General features: G+C 28.1%; 3 protein-coding genes across 3 annotated transcripts; 1 reads left to right on the top strand and 2 right to left on the bottom strand.

The window, feature by feature from the left end:
• Positions 1-1,681: 1,681 nt before the first annotated feature.
• LOC108568893 lies at positions 1,682-2,870 on the bottom strand. The gene is made up of 3 exons (XM_017930241.1): positions 2,748-2,870; positions 2,575-2,681; positions 1,682-2,273 (listed from the first exon to the last, which is right to left on the bottom strand). The coding sequence occupies exons 1-3, from the start codon at positions 2,868-2,870 to the stop codon at positions 1,682-1,684; spliced, it is 822 nt and encodes a 273-aa protein (XP_017785730.1).
• Positions 2,871-3,176: 306 nt separating this feature from the next.
• LOC108568892 (endocuticle structural glycoprotein SgAbd-5-like) lies at positions 3,177-7,462 on the bottom strand. The gene is made up of 3 exons (XM_017930240.1): positions 7,343-7,462; positions 6,530-6,642; positions 3,177-3,498 (listed from the first exon to the last, which is right to left on the bottom strand). Exons 1-3 carry the CDS (start codon positions 7,370-7,372, stop codon positions 3,177-3,179), a joined length of 465 nt encoding a protein of 154 aa, XP_017785729.1. The 5' UTR covers positions 7,373-7,462.
• A 3,340-nt stretch (positions 7,463-10,802) lies between these two features.
• LOC108568938 (endocuticle structural glycoprotein ABD-5-like) lies at positions 10,803-13,446 on the top strand. The gene is made up of 2 exons (XM_017930288.1): positions 10,803-10,995; positions 13,136-13,446. Exons 1-2 carry the CDS (start codon positions 10,862-10,864, stop codon positions 13,368-13,370), a joined length of 369 nt encoding a protein of 122 aa, XP_017785777.1. The 5' UTR covers positions 10,803-10,861; the 3' UTR covers positions 13,371-13,446.
• The last annotated feature ends 7,051 nt before the right edge of the window (positions 13,447-20,497 follow it).

Raw genomic sequence — 20,497 nt, 5'->3', positions numbered from 1 at the left:
CCCACTTAATTGTAGTAGTAAGTTGAAGAAAGATACATTTTATAAATATTTTATTATGCTTGTGTGTGTTAATATATTTAATTAATTTCTTAGTTACTCATTTTTTTCTTTTGATCAGTTTACAATTTATTATTAAATTTTGTATTTATGATTTTTCAATATAATCTTTTTTCAATATTTTAAAACACACTTAATTTTAATTAAGCAAAATAAATTAGCAGTGTTTTCTTTATATAATCAAGTCTTTTGTTTGTGTTAATTTCTACCATTAGTCTGGTTTCAAACAGTCCAGCATTATGACGGATCTGATTACCCTCACTATGTGAGGTATTGTGCTGTATTTTTTTTTATTAAATCTGATTTGTAATACTCATCATAGCAATTAAATAAATATGATTTATTTCTGTGGTTTCGTATGGTCAATAACCCTTTTGCTGCAGTTGACTTTATTTGAAATTCTCAATTAAAACTATTTAGCAAGGTCAATATGTATTTTTTTTTTCTGGAGTCAATTATTTCACAATACAGTGGAACCTCGCTTAACGAGCACCTCGCATAACGAACATTTCGCTTAACGAGCAAAATGAATTGTAAGAAAAATGAGATGTAAGTGACGATGAGAAGAGAAGTCCCGAATTGCGCGCCTGCTATATAATATTGTGTGTATTTTTGAATATGTTTCACTATACGAGTAAAGATCCGGAAATTCTGGAACGAATTAAACTCGTTAAGCAAAGTTCCACTGTATATTACAATATAAAATAGTTAGGTAAATTTTATTATAGGCAACTTAATTTACACTTTGCATTTAACAAATTTAAAAATAAATAAATAAAATTTATAATGAAAGTAAATTACATTAATTAATTAAATTATTAAAAAATAATTAAATATATTCAATAACGGTTATTGTAGAAGCTTTATTAAATTTATCATTCAGATAAAAAAAACTATCAATTACGTACTTTTTACTGTAAATTTGGCTGCCGAGATTAATTGTTCTGTAACTCTTTGAGGCAGCAAAAATTCCAAATATTTCTAGTCCCAGCTAATTTATAGACAAGTAAATAAGACAGCTTTGTCAACTGAATCAAAATTGGATGGTATAGCCTATCGAGATTCATCCATTGACATACCAACTAAATTAAGGAATAATTCCTCTTTCCTGGAAATTTCCTAGAAAATTATACTAATGCCTCAATAGGCTTGTTCAGAAGATGGGATAATGCTGTCCCATCGCCGTTCAAAGAGTTATAGGAAGTTTTCATTTAATTTGGCCATCAACGTATAGCATTTTTTTAAACTTTCATAAATAGTTTTCTACTCCTTATTACTCTTAGTTCTATAATAAAAACAATTTTTATTGCAATAATTATTCAATTAAATCAATAATTAATGACAATCTTGTTTGTGAAATATGAATAATTAAAACTGTTACTATATTTATTTTGTGTTCAAAGTATTTAGAATTTATTCTTTTTCTTTAATTAATTTGTTTTTAAGTTTTGAAAGCGGACTATGTGGGTTATAAATGGTGGGATATAAATTAATAGAAGATATAAATATGTTTTAATAATTTTTATTATAAAAAATATCTCTTGGATTAAACTATATAACAATATAACAAATAGAATTTTAAAAAGAATATAACAAGATCATAGCAAAAAATATATCACAAATATTACTTCCTCTGATTGAAAACTCCTCCACTAGAATGATTGTTTTGAATGACCTCGAACAACTGATTAGAGATGTCGCCATTGATTTTCCTGTATTTGGGAATCGGGCTAGAACCTTCGGCGATGTGGCTTAAGGGTGAGATGGTCACCGCTTGGACTTTCGGGATTGAAGTTGAAGGAATGTAAGTGTTAGAAATAGTATCTTGGTTAATGATGTTGCCACTGGTTCCCAGATGGTTGACGTTCGTGTTCGTTTTCCTTAAGAAATCTTCATTGAAGATGACCGGGTCAATGGTGCTAGAGATTGGAGGCTTTTCACTGGAAGGAAGGTAAATGTTTGTGAGCTTAGATCTAGTTTCGATTTGAGGGACTTCGTCTTCGTGCTCTTGGATGTAACGGTTGGTGGGCCACGGGGTGTACGGTGGTACTTTAATGTGATCACCCTCTGGATGGAATCCGTCTTTATCAGCGGTATAACGAACGGTGTAGACTTTTCCATCTTGAGCAGTGAAGGAGAAAGATCCCTTTACAACAACTTCTTTTGATACCAGTTCCGCTTCTTCCTCACGATACTGACCATCACTTTGTTCATACCTAAAAATAAATAAAGAAGTTGATTAATTGTTGATGTGTACGAGGAATTAGCTTGTTGTGGTTTTGCAAAATAATACGATTAGATGATTAAGATTTTATCCAAATTGCGGTCAAAGAAAGCCAGTAGATAAATCTCAATTCGCAGTTACGTATTAGAAGAAAAAAAGATACGTGAACTCTGACATGGGCTGCATTTCTTCGGAAACGAATTAACATAAATATGTGTACGCGCATTTACATAAAACCTATCACTTCTCTCTCGCATTTCAAATAGGATAATTGGTTAATGCTCAATACTCACTTGAAGTGATAAGGTCCAGATCCGTCGTTTTGGAATTCGTACTTCAACAATTTGGCATCACGGCTACTGTCCAATCCTAAGCAGGAAGCTACAGCGAGCGAAATGCACTGAAATTTCAAATAAAATTTTATATAAATCACTGTTCGTTTCGCACCGCTGAACGAATTACTTACGCAAATGACCAACTTGTTCATTTTAAAATGGATGTTGTTGATGTTGTTGTTGGTTGTTGAGCGTAGTCGGAACTGATTAGCTTCCAAAATTAAAAACCTTTTATACGGAATTCGATGGCCCATTTCTTCCCCACCTTCCGGGTATCAAATTGGTATCGATTTGTAATTGAAATCTCTCTTATTATCATAATCCCCTTGTTCTGTTCTTGTCCGCGCCGCCAACAGTCACATTTATATGTTAAATAAGATTTTTTTACATGATGTTATTTGAATATTTATTGTAGAAATACAGACAAACGGACTTTCAACGCGTGCACATCCGTGAATTATATGATGATGGTAACACGGAAATTCACTTAAACGAAACGTTTACGAAACATCAATTTTATTAGAATCCAACACAAAAAAAGCATTACATTTTCAGATCTCTTATCCGACTCCTCCGCCGCCTAACGAAATGATCAGGGTTGACCCAATGCGATCGTCGTCGTCGTCCTCATCATCCGATCCTAGGGCATTCTTATCAGATGGAAGGACGGTAGTGTAGGATGATTGGACAGGATCGACTGGACCACCGATGTGAGTCGTAGGACGAAATCCTTTATCATCAGCTACATAAGTTATGGTATACAAGATGTTATCCAATCCTCTGTACGAAAAATAGCCCTTCTTGCTTAACGACTTTTGGTTAAGATTGGTCTGCTGCATTTCCCCAATTTCCGAGTGCTCAATTCCATTCGAAGTCTCATACCTAAAAAATCATAATCATTAATTTGAATGTCTATTGATTTCTAATAAATGAGACGCGTTAATTACATTTTTTTAAATAATTAATTCATAGAACTGTTCAAAGCAATTCGAACAATTTTATCAAGAATTTCAAATAAATCAGATACATAAAATTTATTAGACTTAAAACATACCATGTTTTAATAAATCAATCAAGTTAAAAAAATATACAAGACACATTAATTTATCAAAACGCGTACGGCAATTAAAAAGTTTCTCTTTAATTAAAAATGAATGTACAGTGATTACAATTGCAAAAATTAATATTTTTTTATTTATCTTATTTTGCGCTGTTTTTAGTTCATTGATTGGTACGGATTAAAACAGTCCGGAATATTAACAGACCCGTACAATGCCAAGTATTGTTTTCAACACCTAGTGTAATTGATATATATATGTGAAATTGTTGCAACAAATATTCTTATTATTATTTCATTTTACAGTTTAAATTCTAATAAATCAATTACTTTTCAAAAAATATAATAGATAACTTTATTTATAGAACTTCGCAATTAATTTTGATTTTTTTTCTGTTTTACTTAAAAAATATAAAACATATAATAATTAATATTTATTAATTTCAAAGTTTTTTTTACTCAAAACTTTGATAGACTTTCATTTTAATACTTATTGATATCTAATAAATCAAACACATTTAAATATAAAACATTAATTTATAGAAATATGCAATAAATTTCAAAGCATTTTTCCTAAAATTTGATAGATTTTCATTTTAATACCAATTGATTTATAATAAATCAAACACTTAAAAAAAATATATAAAAGACATGAGAATTCATTTAATTTATTCATTTCCAGTGTTCAATACAAATCTTTCACCCAAAACATATTATTCTCGACGTCTTTTTCTAAATTTGAAACATTTTTCATTTTAATACCAATTGATAAATACATAAAAATTAACTTAAAAGTTATAATTTTTACTCAAAAAAAAATTGACATACTTTTTCATTTAAATATCTATTGATTTCTAATAAATTAGCCGCACCGAATACAATAATTCACTTATAGAAATCTCTTCAATTCAATTTCTTTTCAAAGTAATGAATTTTAATTAATAAGGAAATAAATTTAATATCCAATGATGCAACCACCGAATATATAATGATCTGTTCATTCCCGGAAAGTTTTCTATCCAATAGTAATAATTTCCTGAATGAATATATGCATTCACCTCAACAGTTAGGAATTTTGCATTTTTTTGTTATCGATTTCAATTTCTAACTGTTCTAAATGTAATTTTCTGCATTTACATCTTTTTGAATATTTTACAATAATCAATCGATCAATTCGTCGACCACATGAGATTCGCTAATAAATTATAATCAAAACGAAACGCATTAATCTTTATTTATAATTTTAAATTCCTGTCATCACATTAAAAATAGAATAATACATTTATTTATATATTTTAAATACAAATTTTAAAATTAATTAATTTCATATTTAGTAAAAAAATTGTAAGGAATTGACGTATACATTGACTATTACATAATTGTAAAAAAAAACAATTAATGTTTTGTGTCATTACATTAAAATAATGAAAATATAAATTAATGTGTATAAATTAAACAGTATAAATTATTGATAAACACTTTGATTATTATATAATAAATTCTTAAATCAATTTTATTATATTCTGTCATCGCATTAAAATAATAAAATCAAAATTTTGAATCAATTAGGAAGTAAATCTAATAGACTCATTTTTTTTAAATACAAATTTCTATGTCAAGAAATAAAATTTATTACTACAGTACTGTACAAAACAAAAACAAAACACGTAACTTTAGGTTGTATAAAAAAATTATATAAAAAAAGAATTTGCTTTAATGTGGCTGCGATCAATAAATTTAATTTCTAATCATTTAAATATTAATTTTCTAACAAAGAAGAATGCGCCTTGTTAGGTGAAGTTATTTGACTATAAACTATGTTTTATGTATTCTTCTAGCAATAAGTAGAAATCTTTGTAACGGTCTACATAAATTAAGTGGTTAAGATTTATTAGATAAGGAAGTAATCATTTCCGAATAATGTAGTGGGGTGGCATTCGTTATAAAAACGCAGGATTCTTCGGATAGAAGTCTATTCCTTCTACTTCCCACAATAGTCACACTCATACATCATCTTATCTATATTATTTAATAAGAAGATAAATAACATCTAGTACTTAGTAAACTGAATAAAAAGTTTAATTTAAATTTATTCTGAAGCTAACAGAAGTTTGAAAATTAATATATTATTTTGTGTTTTTGTATAAAGGAACAAATTTAAATATATTACGGCTGCAATCAGTTCGGATTCACCATAGTCCGGTTTGAAATTCTCAAAACAAATTAAATTTTAAGTGAACAAAGCAAAACTAAATTCTAAAAAATTGTACAGATTTTATTTAGGTCTTCGATTAGTCCGGTTTCAAAGAGTCCGAGATATTGGCAGAATCGATTACCCGTATAATGAGAGGTATTGCTGTATATTTATTTAGTTAATTTTAGTAAATTGGCGTAATTATTCTTACATGTAAAACTCAATAGATAGTAAATTGACCTTTGTGGAAAATTCTGTCTTTATATATTATTTTCTAAGAGATTTTCTACAAATAAATTTTACAAAAAAAAATAATGAATATAAATCTCTATTTTTTCGCTACAAATTCTTTCAAGTTTAAAAACCTAATAAATTGATTTTAATTTTCCAATAAATAACTATATAATTATACTAAAGAATTGTAAAATCGTAATACGATATCTTCAAGTTATTCGATATTTGTGTCAATCTTGTTTTTTCGAATTGTTTTTCATGAAAGAATCGTTTATTTTTTTATTTATTGGGTGTGAACGTAGCATAATTAAATAGATAATTGTAAATGATTACATTGCGTTTTGAATAAATTGTAAATATCGTTTTGCATGTTTCTAACGTAAGTAAACAAAACCTTGAAGACTTGTAAATAAAAAAGAAATACATACTTGTAACGGTAAGAGCCTGGAATCTCCTGTTTATACTCGCTCGTCAATACCTTTGCATCTTTATCGCCTTGGGGTCTCCCATGGACGCAAGCAATTAACAAAAGTGCGCAGAGCTAAAAAGAAGAAACAACAATGATAATTCAACAACAACAACAAGAGAAAAAAAAATAACAATTGCTCTTAATGAGAGAGTCGTACGCATTTTCCACGAGAAAAACAGGTTTCAGCGTTCGCAAATTACTAAGTCTGATCCATTTTATTTTTGTTGTTGTTGTTAAAATGTGATATGATCGAAGGCTACGCAAATTCCCTACAACTTTCCCAGAAAATGTCTTACTCTTCTCGACTCGACCCGATGACCTTGCCTTCGTAAAAATTGGTATAAAAATAACCTTATTGCTGTTGCATTCATTCCAAATACCAAAATTTCGATGCGAAAAGCTATCACTTCTTTAATTAAGTTGTTTTGTTAGTATTAAAAAAAAAACTAATTTTAATTAGCGCACTAAAATTAAAAAATGCTATGTTAATATTTGTGATTTATGGTGCTTCGAGAATATTAATTGCTTGTAGAAACGCAAATATGTTTGTTTATGGAAGCACGGCCTGTCAGATACTTTTTTTTAAAATAAATATTGTCTAATAAATGCATGCTAATTAATAATAACTTTCATATCGATGACAAAACGAAAGAAGAAGAAAAATTGATGAGCGGAGCGGCAATTAATTACAGTTTTAATTGGAATTATGGAAATGTCGTTGAAATTTTGAGGCAAAATTTATATATGTAGAAAAACAAAATGTGTTGCTTACAGTTTTCTGTGGCGGTGAGTTCAGTAACATTTCAAGAGATCGAAGTGCCTTTAAGGACTACTACTGGAACAATACTGAACTTGTTTTAACGTCGTTGTTCTTATGTATAATTACTTCTTATACTTTTATTTGGACTTCAGGTTCATCTTGTAATTTATGTCGTATATTAAGCTTGAAATATGCTGCAGTCCTTTTCGCCGGCGGAGTGCATTCAAATTTATTACCCTCTTGATATCTGCGTCACAATATTTTTTTTCTATTTGGTTTTTCGATATTAATATAGCTTTTAAAGATTACTTAGAATCGAAAGTGGTCATTTTCGAAAGATACGTATTTAAGTATTTATTACCCTGACATTAATATTTTAAGTAATCACTTAATAATTTCAATAAATTCAAAATCATTTTAAACAAAATTTAATGTCTTTATAAATCTATTAATTATCTATTATATTAAAATTATATCATTTTTTTATTTAATTACTATAACTCATTAAAGAAAAAAATAATGTCTAACTAAAGTAAATTAAATTAATTGATTGATAAAATTGTTTCAATTAATTAATAAAATAGTTTCAAACCAAAACCACAATTTATTAAAATGTTATGCTTTTCTAATTAATAACTGAATGTATACAAATTTTATTAATCTTACTAAATTAAAAAACCCAATAAAATAGTTTTTTTTTGCACTATAATAAGTTATAATTTCTCTAATTAAGTTGCTTTTCTAACTAATACTGAATGTATTACATTTTATAATTATTTAACAATTCAACAAGTTATATAGATTCTAATTAAATTCTAATTAAATTAATGCAACAGCAAGAATATCAATTTATTAATAAAATGTATATTACCAAAATCAAAATATTAGAACAAATGTATTTCTCATAAAACTAAAAGAATATTAATACAATTAATAATTTTTTGATTGGAATTTTACTACTTAAATTGATATCTGTAATTGAATGAAGTTCCTTACAAGAAAATTCATAAATAGTAAATTTAGTGAACCATATATCAACAGATGAACATGAAATATTTACATCATGGTAATATATAGAAACTTGACTTATAATATAATTCTGATCAAATAATATGTAATTATTAATACAAAATACTTAAGTCGATAGACTTTGAACCATATTAGGGCCAATGAAAATATGTACATTAATATTAATAAATAAAAATTTGGTGATTTGGTGACTAGTAACACCTCACTTAATAAGTTCGTAGGATGTCCAATAAAACAACAACTTTTAGGCAATATTCGACTTTATTCATGAACATAGTCACGAGTGACACATTCATACCAACTATTCTCTAATATTTCGATACCTTTCTTGGCCAACAATTTATTATTGGCCCTTTGCTGTCCACTCAGCTGTCGACCGATTTGACTCTGATATATAGTGGTGGATCCAGGTTTCATCCATTGTTACATATCGCATGAAAAAATCATTTTTATTTTGCTTGAACAGCTCCAAACAGCACTCGGAATCATTACCTCGTTGTTGTTTTTGGTCCACTTTGAGCTTGAATGTGGTACCCATTTGAAACAAAGCTTTCTCATGATCAAATGTTCATGCAAAATGGTGAATACACTGCCTTCTGATATCTTCAGGGTATTAACTATATTAGGCAACATCAATTTACGATCGGTCAAAACCATTTTGTACAACAATTGCCGAAATTGGGCATTTTGGGCGTTCACCATTACGTGTGTCTGTACAACCGCGATTAAAATCAACAAACCACGGAGAAGAGTCTGCTTGAACAGTATTTTTTCCCATCAAAATGTAATGTTTTATCAATATACGAAATTCAGATTTTTCCATTGTTTTGAAAATTACAAAAGTAGCGTCACTAAAACCACTGTAGCTTGTGAACTAATCGTCAGATTATCATGAAATTTTGACAGGTGTCGTCTGAAGGTTGGTAAATCCTAAAAATCATATCGACAGAAGCTCCATGCATATGTCATCCTACGAACTTATTGATTGAGGTGTTATCTCATGAAATTACTTCGCCTGTCAGTTTTCTTCTTCAATGTCTTTTATTATTACAGAAAACAAATATAATTACTACTAATTAAATTTATAATTTCATTTAATATATGCATGTATTTTATTAACTAAATGAAGAGTAGAATTTACACTCTTGAATATATCTGTCAACTACATTCTTTAAAAATACCCAATTATAATATTATTTATAATGCAATAATAATTAATTATGCACTATATATGCAATTATAAATAACACCATTTCTTTTTTCTTCAGTTATTTGCGTCTTACTTTATGATAATTAACTTCAACAATAATTGTGATATATTTATTTCACGAAAGAAATTCCGCGTTTTTATGTTTAATAAACTCATTCAATACCACAAATGATTGATTGATGAACATATTCAAGGTTACTAATCTACCAAACGCCATTCGAACTAGTTACTCATCAACTTCCTATTATTTATCTACATTTTTTATAATTTTATTCAATTACCAATACTGTCAAGTCTCGTTATGTGCGGTTATTTTTTGTATGTAGTTTCTTGATTTGTCCTGTTTCAAACAGATTGCCGATGACCCGCACTTTGTTAGATATTTGTGTACAATATTTCTGTATAACCTTTACAAATAATACTAATTACGCAATTAGATATTGTGTTTTGTTCCTAAGCATTGTTATTACAAGTACCATGGGATGCATAATTATTGACATTCCGTTCAAGTCACGTCTGCTAATCATAATATATAGTTGTTTTTACTTACCATTCATAATCAGAATAATTTTATTACTATAACCTTTATTAATAAATAGAAATGAAAATATGACAAAATCTTCGAAAATCCGTGTTTAATACATCCATTAATTTCATTAGGAAATATCTAAAAATTAAATTATTAATACTATTCTAACACATTTTCTTTATCTGTTATATTTATTCTTGAATTTCATATGCATTTTCACCACTTATATTAAAAACAAACGACATTTCAAATGAAGAACATTATCATAGTAATGAATCAATATAATCGTTCTCGTTTCGTATACTAAATAATTGAAATTTAATTATGTGTATAAACTTAACATTATTAACCTTTGTTTGTTCCTAATTTCGTAATTGGCATATCCAAAAGAAGCGATGCACACGATAAAGTAAATATCAAGTATGCAATTATCTAAAAGCCAATTGCATCTATAATACAAAAATCAAACGATATTTTTATTTTCTTTGAATCGATTCAAGTATCTTAAAGGTAAAAACCCTGCGATAATACAATACAGGAAAATCCTCGAAGAAAATTGATATTACTTATAAAATATCAATGGAAATACAGTGTTCGAATTACGCGTGTGGGAAATCTCGCGCGGATTGCGTAAGATTTCAGGTGCATTTATATTATAATAATTGTAAATTCGGACAATTGCTGTAATAATAAATTGCCGAAGAGAAGGGATCTTGGATCAGTTTTACTATTGCATTCGCGTTGAGCTAACACTCGTTGAAAAATGTACGCAATCATATTATTGCTTTGCTTTATTGTATATGGAATTGCGTTACCCATAGAGAATTCAGATTTGGTATCTTTTCAATATGATCAATATCATGTGGATGAAAACGGGATGGGATCCTATAAATTTAGGTAAGTTTATCATTGTAGACTTTCATTCAAGATTTTATTAATGGCATTACTTCATTGCATATTTAATGTTAGCTTTGAATGATAATTCATGTTTCATTATCGTTTTTCATATATTCGATCAGTGCGGATTTATAAAATATTAATTGACAAATTAAAATATAATCTAAAAAATTAGTACAAAAAAATATCTTTTATATTACTTAAATTTAAAACTTTTTAACAAATTTTGGATAATGTTTAATACAAAATTTTCAACTTTTATGTCATTAATAATTTATCAATCTCAATATTCTTTAAATATTAACGTGTAATAAAAAAATCACTTACTAATTGTCGTTATAAAAAATAATTGTTATTGAAAGTATTTCAATATTACGTATAAATTCAGAAACTTCTGTAAAGTCGGTTAAGTATTTTCACACCATATTTATTTAACGTTGGCTGTAGTAACAATGTTTGCATACTGTATTTATTAATGAGTTTTTAAATACTATAATTATGAACAAAATTGGTTATGACAATTTTAATTACGATTCTTTATGTAAGTAATATTAATTAATATATCAATTAATTAATATTAGCACACATAGTTTATTCATGTTTTATCAAAGCTTTATCAACTACAATTAGAAATAAACTCAATTTTTAAATTTGGTCATTAAATAAAATAAGAAAATCAACTTTTACAACAATATCTATTGATACTTATTGCTGAGTATATTTTAAATCTACTTAAATAATGTTTTCATTAATATTTTAAAACCATTTACAATACATCAGGTATTTTCGGTTAGAACAAATAGTTTACTCATATTATCTAATGACATTTAATATCTGACATTTAAAAGTATGTAACTAAAGAATAAAACCATTAGTATTCATATTTTGGAGAGTATTTATACAAATTTTACCAGAAGTCAGTTATTCATGATTTTTCAGTAATTTGGACAAAAATTCTGCGCAATAATTTATAATCAGAAATAGTTGCAAAGTATACAACGATAGAGATATGACCTATTTAAATTGTCTATTAAATCCATATATTCAAAAATTAATAATAATAACATATATTGCAACAAATCACTATACTACAAACTCAACAAAATAACATAATAAGAAAATAAAAACAAATTGATCTGCTATTCTTAAATATTAGTACACATACTTATTTCATTATGTAAGCACAATAACGCGATCAAATTATACGAATCATTCATCGCTATTGAACAGAAATGATTGCACGTTACTAGCTTCTTTTTGTACCGACATTTTCTTTGTTGGGGAATATCCCAATTGCGAAATCACCGGGTCGCTATATCTTTCTCTTGATCTTTAGTCACGAAATCCAACATAACTGCACTATCAAGAGTGACTTGCTTCAATTATAAAAAATAACACTATAAGATATTGTTCCAACATTTTCCACAATTATGGGAGACCACGAACGCGTGATGAATGTCACATCCTTTTGCATTAAGAAACCGTTTCGACACCAAAAAATAACAACACAAAGGGCGTAGTTTTATTCGCTCATTATTATTTATTTTTTTGTGCTATTCATTTTAGTATCTTCCGGTCAAAATTAATCCTGAGCGGAGGCTTTCTAAATTCCTTTGGAGACGTTATGCAAGAGCGGACAAAATAAGTCAGAGGTCCGATAACTTACGTAAAGACGTTTCTCATCTCGCATCTTCCTATTGACGTCTTCATTTCAATAATGAACAAACAAAAATGCGTATTACCAATTTAAATCCTATTCAGTTTTAAAGCAGAAGCTTGTACGTTTGTAGACAAAGCATTTTATAGTTAATACAATATTAATGTAGCAAATCGTTTAAAAACACATCACAGCTTCGTTTACAAAGAGTAATAATAATAAAACACTTTGCGTCGTGTACATCGGTAATATGTAATAATTCACCTCACCTTGTACATCTAATTTTTGCAATCTTAAGACATGTTACACGTATTTTATATTAATCACGATAAACACGAACGAATCTGTGTTAAATATGATTTATTATAGTGAATTTTTTCGTTGCTCATGTTATTATGACACATACAAAATGCATTTTTACATTTATCTATCATCAAAAAATATATAATTATAATGGTTTATATAATTACAAAATGCTTTCAGCTTCGAGTCGAATGATGGAATTGCACGTCATGAGGAAGGCCAGGTGCAAAATCCGGATTCCGAAGATGCCGAATTAGTAGTTAAAGGTGCATATGCATTCCGAACACCTGACGGTGTTGTCCATAGTTACTTATACACGGCTGATAAGAACGGATTCCATATAAGTGAGATTCCTGTCATAGGTTCAAAAATAAACACTCCACTTTTAAACTCCTTGGGTGGAGGAGGCATCTAAGTGATAAAACAAAAGTACTGCTGTTCCTAGGATTGGAGGGAACATTCAATTAATGTTACAATCATAATTTATTATATTTATTTATTTAATCGTGAAATTGCGAATTACCAAATAAATACATTGTTCTATAAAAATTGATTGCCAGTTGGCTTTTGTTTCAACATGACGAAACTTTTCCTTATAGTTTTAATGAGTTTAATTGGAGTTTTCATGTGTCTCGGATTTCCTGCCGTACCTCGGGATGAACTTAAAGTCTTTCACAAAGACCGTTTAACCATATACACGTATAAGTGAGTATAGTTTTATTCAGTTGATTTTAACTATTAATATCTATTTTTTCTGTTATTTTTTAGCCGCGATTTTACAGATGGAAATAAATTCGATGGAAACAAATTTTCACGTGGTGTATCCAATTATAATTCTAATTACAACACTAGATTTTAGGTTAATATGTACATATTAATAAAATAAATAAATCCATCATATTTTATACAACTTTTACCAAATAAAAAATTTATAATATATTATAATTAAAAAAATTCTTTCATATGTATTAATATATATGTATTTCTTTTGAATTCATCCTTTTCATATTATTATACACAAATTAAATAAAACGTTTATTTTTTTATATAAAACATTAAATTAATTGCAACACATAAATATTTGAAAGCTCATATATCTTCAATAGAAAATAGGTATATTATAAATGGGTTAAATGTAAAGTAATAAGCGTATGTAATGTTGCATATATTAAAACAACTGAGAAATAGCAATGTTCAAAATAAAATATTGAGATATGCAATTAACTAGAAGAAATGGTGCATAATTAATAATTTTACCAAGACAAATTACATTTCCAATAAATCATATTTTTAAACTATAAAATTGTATTCTGGAAATCATTTACAGCAATACCTCGATTAGTACGGCCTCGATCTGCCCGGATACACTATAGTCCGGTTTGAAAGTTTCCAAAGAAAGTAAAGTTTAATTGACAAATTCAAAAAATATATTATTTTATACATAAATTATTGTATTTTTTTATACAATCAAGTCTCTTTTAATGCAGTTAAATTGTATGTTTTTATTTTAAAATCCTGGAGTAGTCCGGTTTTAAACAGCCTGAAAACCAATTACCCGCACTATATGAGGTATTGCTGTAATACTAAATAAATTTTAGTCTACATTTATAAAATTCTTAAATTATGATTATTAAGAAAATGGTGAATTCAACTGCAAAACTAATCTTAAAGTAATGATCTGTACCAAATATTACACTGTTTTCGCTTATCGTTCTAGTGCATCAGACCAAAACCAATACAGTTTTATTACAAATTTAGTTACAATGAACAATCATTTCTGAAATCACATTATTAAAAAAACAATAAACGATAATAATTTAATTTCAAAAAGTGATGGATTTATATAGAGCAACAAAAATCATACTTCAATCAGTGTAAAGCAATCATCTACAACATGAAGACCATTGTACTATTTGCCATTTTCTTTGCTGTCATCGCTTTAAGTGCAGCTTATCCAAAGCAAATGTACATAGATATTAGCACAAACTAATGTTTTTTTTTAATTGCTTCTTTTTCAGTTTGGATTCTGGCAGTTCCGACGTGTCATTCCTTGGCAATGTATCCAAATTTTCCGGAATTATTCAATTCATTGCATCAGAAGGAAGCGAAGCTGTCCTGAATATCGTAGTGAATCTGGTGCGACGTTTCATAGTGAAACTGTTTGCAGGAAACAATGCTTAAATTGAAATACACGATTTTACTATAAAACTTCTTTTTATTTATATAACATGTTTTTTTTTATGTCATAGTATATTTATTTTACAATCTATTCCCGCGAACATTAATTAAATCTAATGGTGGTAGACATTTATTTTTTTGATAAACTTTCCAATGGAAGTTTTTACCATTATTTTATTTTTTAACTTTGTTGGTTGGCTATCGTCTTGTAGGTTAACTTCAGTAGTATATTGATGCTCTGCGATTCCATTATTCCTTTGTCTGTGTTTCTGCTGCTATCCTTTATCACTGTCATTGTCCATCGACTTGGCTGGAAGTTCATATGCTGAACCTCATTCATTTGACTGTCCATTTCATAATGAATGATGGCCCTATTGCTGCAAGCACCGAGGGAGCTCACAAAGGTCCTGGCATGGCCAGTATTTGAACCGGCGTCCAAGGAACCGTGGATAGGGCCATTCGGCCATTAGTCGACCTAAATATAACATAATTATTGGTCAAAATTCTGACGAAGAACAAAATTATTAACTTTGTTACCTTTGAGAATGAATTATTCCAATTTAAGGCCAACACCAAAATAAAAACATAAAAAATGGCTCTAACGATAGGTTTCATAAGATGAAGAGGATGTTAGAAATTTATTGAATTCAGAATTCTTAGAAATAAAAATAAAGATTAAAAAATGTGAAAATGATCCTGATTTAGTAAGAAGTATTGTTATGTGTATGAGTTTAATGTCATATTCTGAAATGTTGACTTTTTATTTAATAAAAATGTTCTTTGTTTAAAAAAAACTTTTTACGAATAAACAAAGTAATTTTGTGAAAAGCAATAAAATAATCAATGAAAAGAAATATTTTCAAAATTATATAACATTAAATTTGTTTTAATACAAATGTAGAGATATTTTTCATCAATAATGCAAGTGTAAAGAAAAAAAAACCGTCAGCATAGATACGGTTATTAATGGTAGTAATAGCTCAAATTATAATTGAATACAGTAATTACCTTGTTACATTAGAATTAAAATCGGTATCGGTGCTGTTTATCTAAATTATCATTAGGAGTGCATAATAATATATGTGTATGACCGGTTCTTGATGAGAATCTGCTGGAAGAACGTGAGAAAAGCAATCATGCGTACGAAGGTCATTTACCAGACATATATCACAAAGAAAATAAGTTATCTTCATCCATAAAGTATATAACCAAAACTATAATTTAACTCTTTGTATATAAAATGTTATACACAACAATCGTTTATTAATAATTCCTTAATAATAATTATAGGTAAAATCTATACAATAATTTCAATCCAATTTTATTTACAGATATTTGAAAATGTTGTATTTCAATGATAAAGATCTAAATTTATTTACACCTAATTTCAATTAAAAAGTAGGCTAATAAAAAACACCAAGTTTTTTTAATCTAGATTAAATTATTCTCAATTTAATTGAAAATGGTAATAAAATTTCTCTAATTTCACTGAATTTCCCAATATTTTTTTATATCAGAATAATGTCGCATATAAATTAACGCTAACATATTTTACTACTTAAACAATTACAACGAAATATCATTATTAATTACCACTATCGATACTTTTGACAATAAAAAAAATAATGGCAATACAATAATTAAAAAATGTTGATAACACAGCTAAAGTAAGTATAAAAAGGTTAGATCGCTTGCAGAAGTAACCACAACTTCAACATGAAATTTGTAGCAATCTTCTTCGTAGTCTTCGCTACAATCTTCGCCTTGTCCGAAGCACGACAAGTACAAAGTCTTGGGTAAATATTAGTTATTAATAATATTATACATTGATTTATTTGTATCCTTTAATATTTTAGAGATGTGGGCTTCAATCGTGGAATATCTAGTATTACTGGTATCATAGAAGCCATAGCTGGAAGCGGCAGCGATGCCATTCTCAACATTCTTGTGGATCTTGTGCGAAGATTTATTATAAAATTATTTAATCCATAATTTTATCCATAAACAACCAAAATAAAATAAATATTTTAAAAATTTATATATTTTCCATAATTATTTGTTTCCTCTTCAAATATCCCATTTTTAGATAATTAACTTAATTAATAATGATAATATTATTGAAACAGTTAAACATAGATAAATAACCAATAATAAGATGTATTTAAATCATTATAATAAAAAAAGGAACGCTCCTTTAATTAATATTTATTATATTTTAATTTTTTTTAAGTGATTTTAAAGATTTTATAATGAAAATATGTCAAATAATTATGTTTTAATTAACTTATTTTTAAAAGCAAAAAAAGCCAATTTCACAAGAACAAATCATATGTTTTCCATGAAATCTTTGATTATTAGGTTTCATTTATAGTTGAGAAGTAAATATATTTCAAACAAATTTATTATTTAGTATAATTTCATTATGAAAATGAATAAGTAATGTGCTTAGTCATTCATAAACCAGTTTTAAACCATATTTTAACACTTTTAGGTAATTAAAATTCTTAAAAACCAGTTTTCAGACTCATTCATTTCTGTATTTAGTATTAATGTCAGGAAATCTGTCGCACAAACACATAAATGGAAGCTTTTGAATCACATACATTTTAAATTAATGAAATATGTTCTTTCTCATAAATTTTAATACTATAATTATTTTCAAACGATATGAATTAATCTCTCATATGTCTTTTATTGCTATATATAAAAAGCAGACACTTATATAACATAAATTAAGTATTATTTATAAATTTATTTACAATTTGTTCCGTTTTGGCTCAAAGAAAACTACCAAAAGTCTTAATTTGAGTATTTAAAAACAATAACAATTAATCATATATAACAATAAATTGTGTGCCTGTCTCAACAATTAATATTTCAATTATTATTAATAACTATAATGTGTTTTCAATTTAGAAACGTGTAAACAATAATTCGAATCATTGTTTCCAGGACATAAAAAAAAAACAAAGGTTAATTAAAGTTAAAAAATGGTATAAATAGGAGTGAGTTTTTGCGGCATAAGCTATAGTTTAGTACATTGGAAACAATGTATAAAAAAGGATTTCTGTTGATAACTGTGCTTTTCGTTGGAGTAGCTCTGATTTCCGCTAAACACACGTAAGTAACTACGGATAATAGTTAAATTTTGAAAAAATAAACATTGCAATTTCAGGAAAGATGACGCCGGTGATATACAAAACGATGTGCAGAGATTTGTGAACGAAATTTTAGAGAAAAATCCAGATGCTGTGGTTCAGGCTGATATATTGATAAAAAGCGAAGACGGCGATATGAGACGATTGAATTTGAGGCTTGGTGCAGAGGATCCGTAAATAATGAATTAAATAAAAAAATATAATGCAATAACATAAGAAACAATAAACAAGTTTATTTATTTAACATACACAAACATTATTTCAACTAATATTAATTTATATATACATGGGGTCTAACAAAATTTCGCTAAGTTGGCTAGAAAAGAACAAAATAATAACAATTTTATTTTAATTTTTTTAACTTTCATCCTTTTGTAATTGCTCAACATAATTTCCATTTATTTCAATACATTTCTTAAGACAGTAGAGCCACCATACAAAGCATTCCTTTGAAACTGAAGACTCTTACTTCATTTTTTTTTAATTTTCGGAAACAGCCAGAAATCACAAGGCGCTAGGTCGGTACAATAAGGTGCTGGGCGAATTTCATTGATGCCAGATAACGCAAGAAAGTTGTTGGTTATTTCATTAGTGTGAGTGGTCGTGTGAGCTGGATCGTGATGTAAAAAGAAACGACAAAGTTCCTCTTTTTTTCTAGTTTCTCAACTATTTCTTGAAAATTGTGGTAAGCAAATTTCTGAGTACTACTTAGCAGTTACCATTTTACCAGTTTCGAGTGAAATAGCAGCTACCACGTTTACAATGGTAATATCGACATCTTCACTTTTATTGCTATGTTGATGGTGGAATTTCTACCAACCTTACATCACTAATCCTGCATTTTCTCCTATCCATTCTTACCGATCTTTCAACTATATTTGACATGAAATATTGTTAGACTTTAGCAAATTGACAAACCGCTCTTTTTTTCTCAGAAACAAATGAATTAATGTCAACTTAGCGAACTTTTGTTAGACCCCTCGAATATCCTTAATGTCATTATTGTATTTCTATATAAACAGTTGTTATAACAACGTGCAAATAAATAGTTCAAAATAATATTGAAAAACTAACTGGAAAATGAAAAATACACGTCATAAAGAATTTAAGCATATCACCAGACTTCAAAGGGAATATAAGAAAGAAGGTGATGTGGACGACGATTATTTGCAGAAGTTTTCGGTGGAAACGACCAGTTGGAGGGCGATGCTTATATACCAATTTGACATTTGCTATGTTGTAATAATGATGTTGCAAATTTACATCAGCAATACACTCGTTCTAGTCGACGCGTTGTTCTACGAAGTCGCGAATGATGATATTCGCAAGAAAATAAATATAGAAAACTTATCCAGTAAGTCCTCCATATTTGTATTAATAATGGCATAAATTTCAATATTTTTCAGTATATATTTATATTCTGGATTATACGTATTTGGTGGATATACTGATGAAAACGGCCTTCAACAAGTTCGGTTCTAAAAATCAAAAACTACAATACACTTCAGAACCTTGCGAAATTTTGATTTTCGATCTAATATCTATAATACCGTACGAAATTATGTATAGTAATGTCGTGAGATTCCCGAACCGAAAAGTAATCGTATTTGCACGTCTGCGTTCTTTGCTAAGGTTAGTGAGATTATACAAGAACCTATTGAATTTAAACAAATATTACATGACGAAAAGCATCGTACTTTTTCGAGCAATTTTACTCACCATGGAATTTACAAGAGCACTGATGATTTTACATTACTTTATATATTGCGAAAATCCGACGGGTGAAGAATGTAAATTCAGAGATTGGAATAAATTGTTGGCAATGTTTCACATCAACTTGAATAGTGTGATATCGTGCGGCATATTCCTCGATCTATACAAAGTCAGTTACCTGTCTCACCTAAGATGTTTCTTTAGCATCATATTCAAACTGTTCTTAACCTATTTGGTGTCAGTTTTAACATGTCTGATTATGGAAGAAAAGGAAAATATTTATTTGTATGTGAACGAATATTGGCACATCTGTTCGACTTTCAAATATTTGAAACATAAATACAAAAACGTGTGGACGTACGAGGATCAATCTGTATATCACGTTTTAAAAAACTATTACTCTTATCTGCTGAAGAAAAGGAATGGATCTTTGCTGGATATAACGGCCATTCGATTACTACCAAGATCACAAATGATCAGCATCTTCGCGGAC

This window comes from Nicrophorus vespilloides, unplaced genomic scaffold, assembly GCF_001412225.1.
Source record: "Nicrophorus vespilloides isolate i.1.1-1 unplaced genomic scaffold, Nicve_v1.0, whole genome shotgun sequence".
Taxonomy (NCBI): Eukaryota; Metazoa; Arthropoda; class Insecta; order Coleoptera; family Silphidae; genus Nicrophorus; species Nicrophorus vespilloides.
This window is presented reverse-complemented; position numbering and strand designations above follow the sequence as displayed.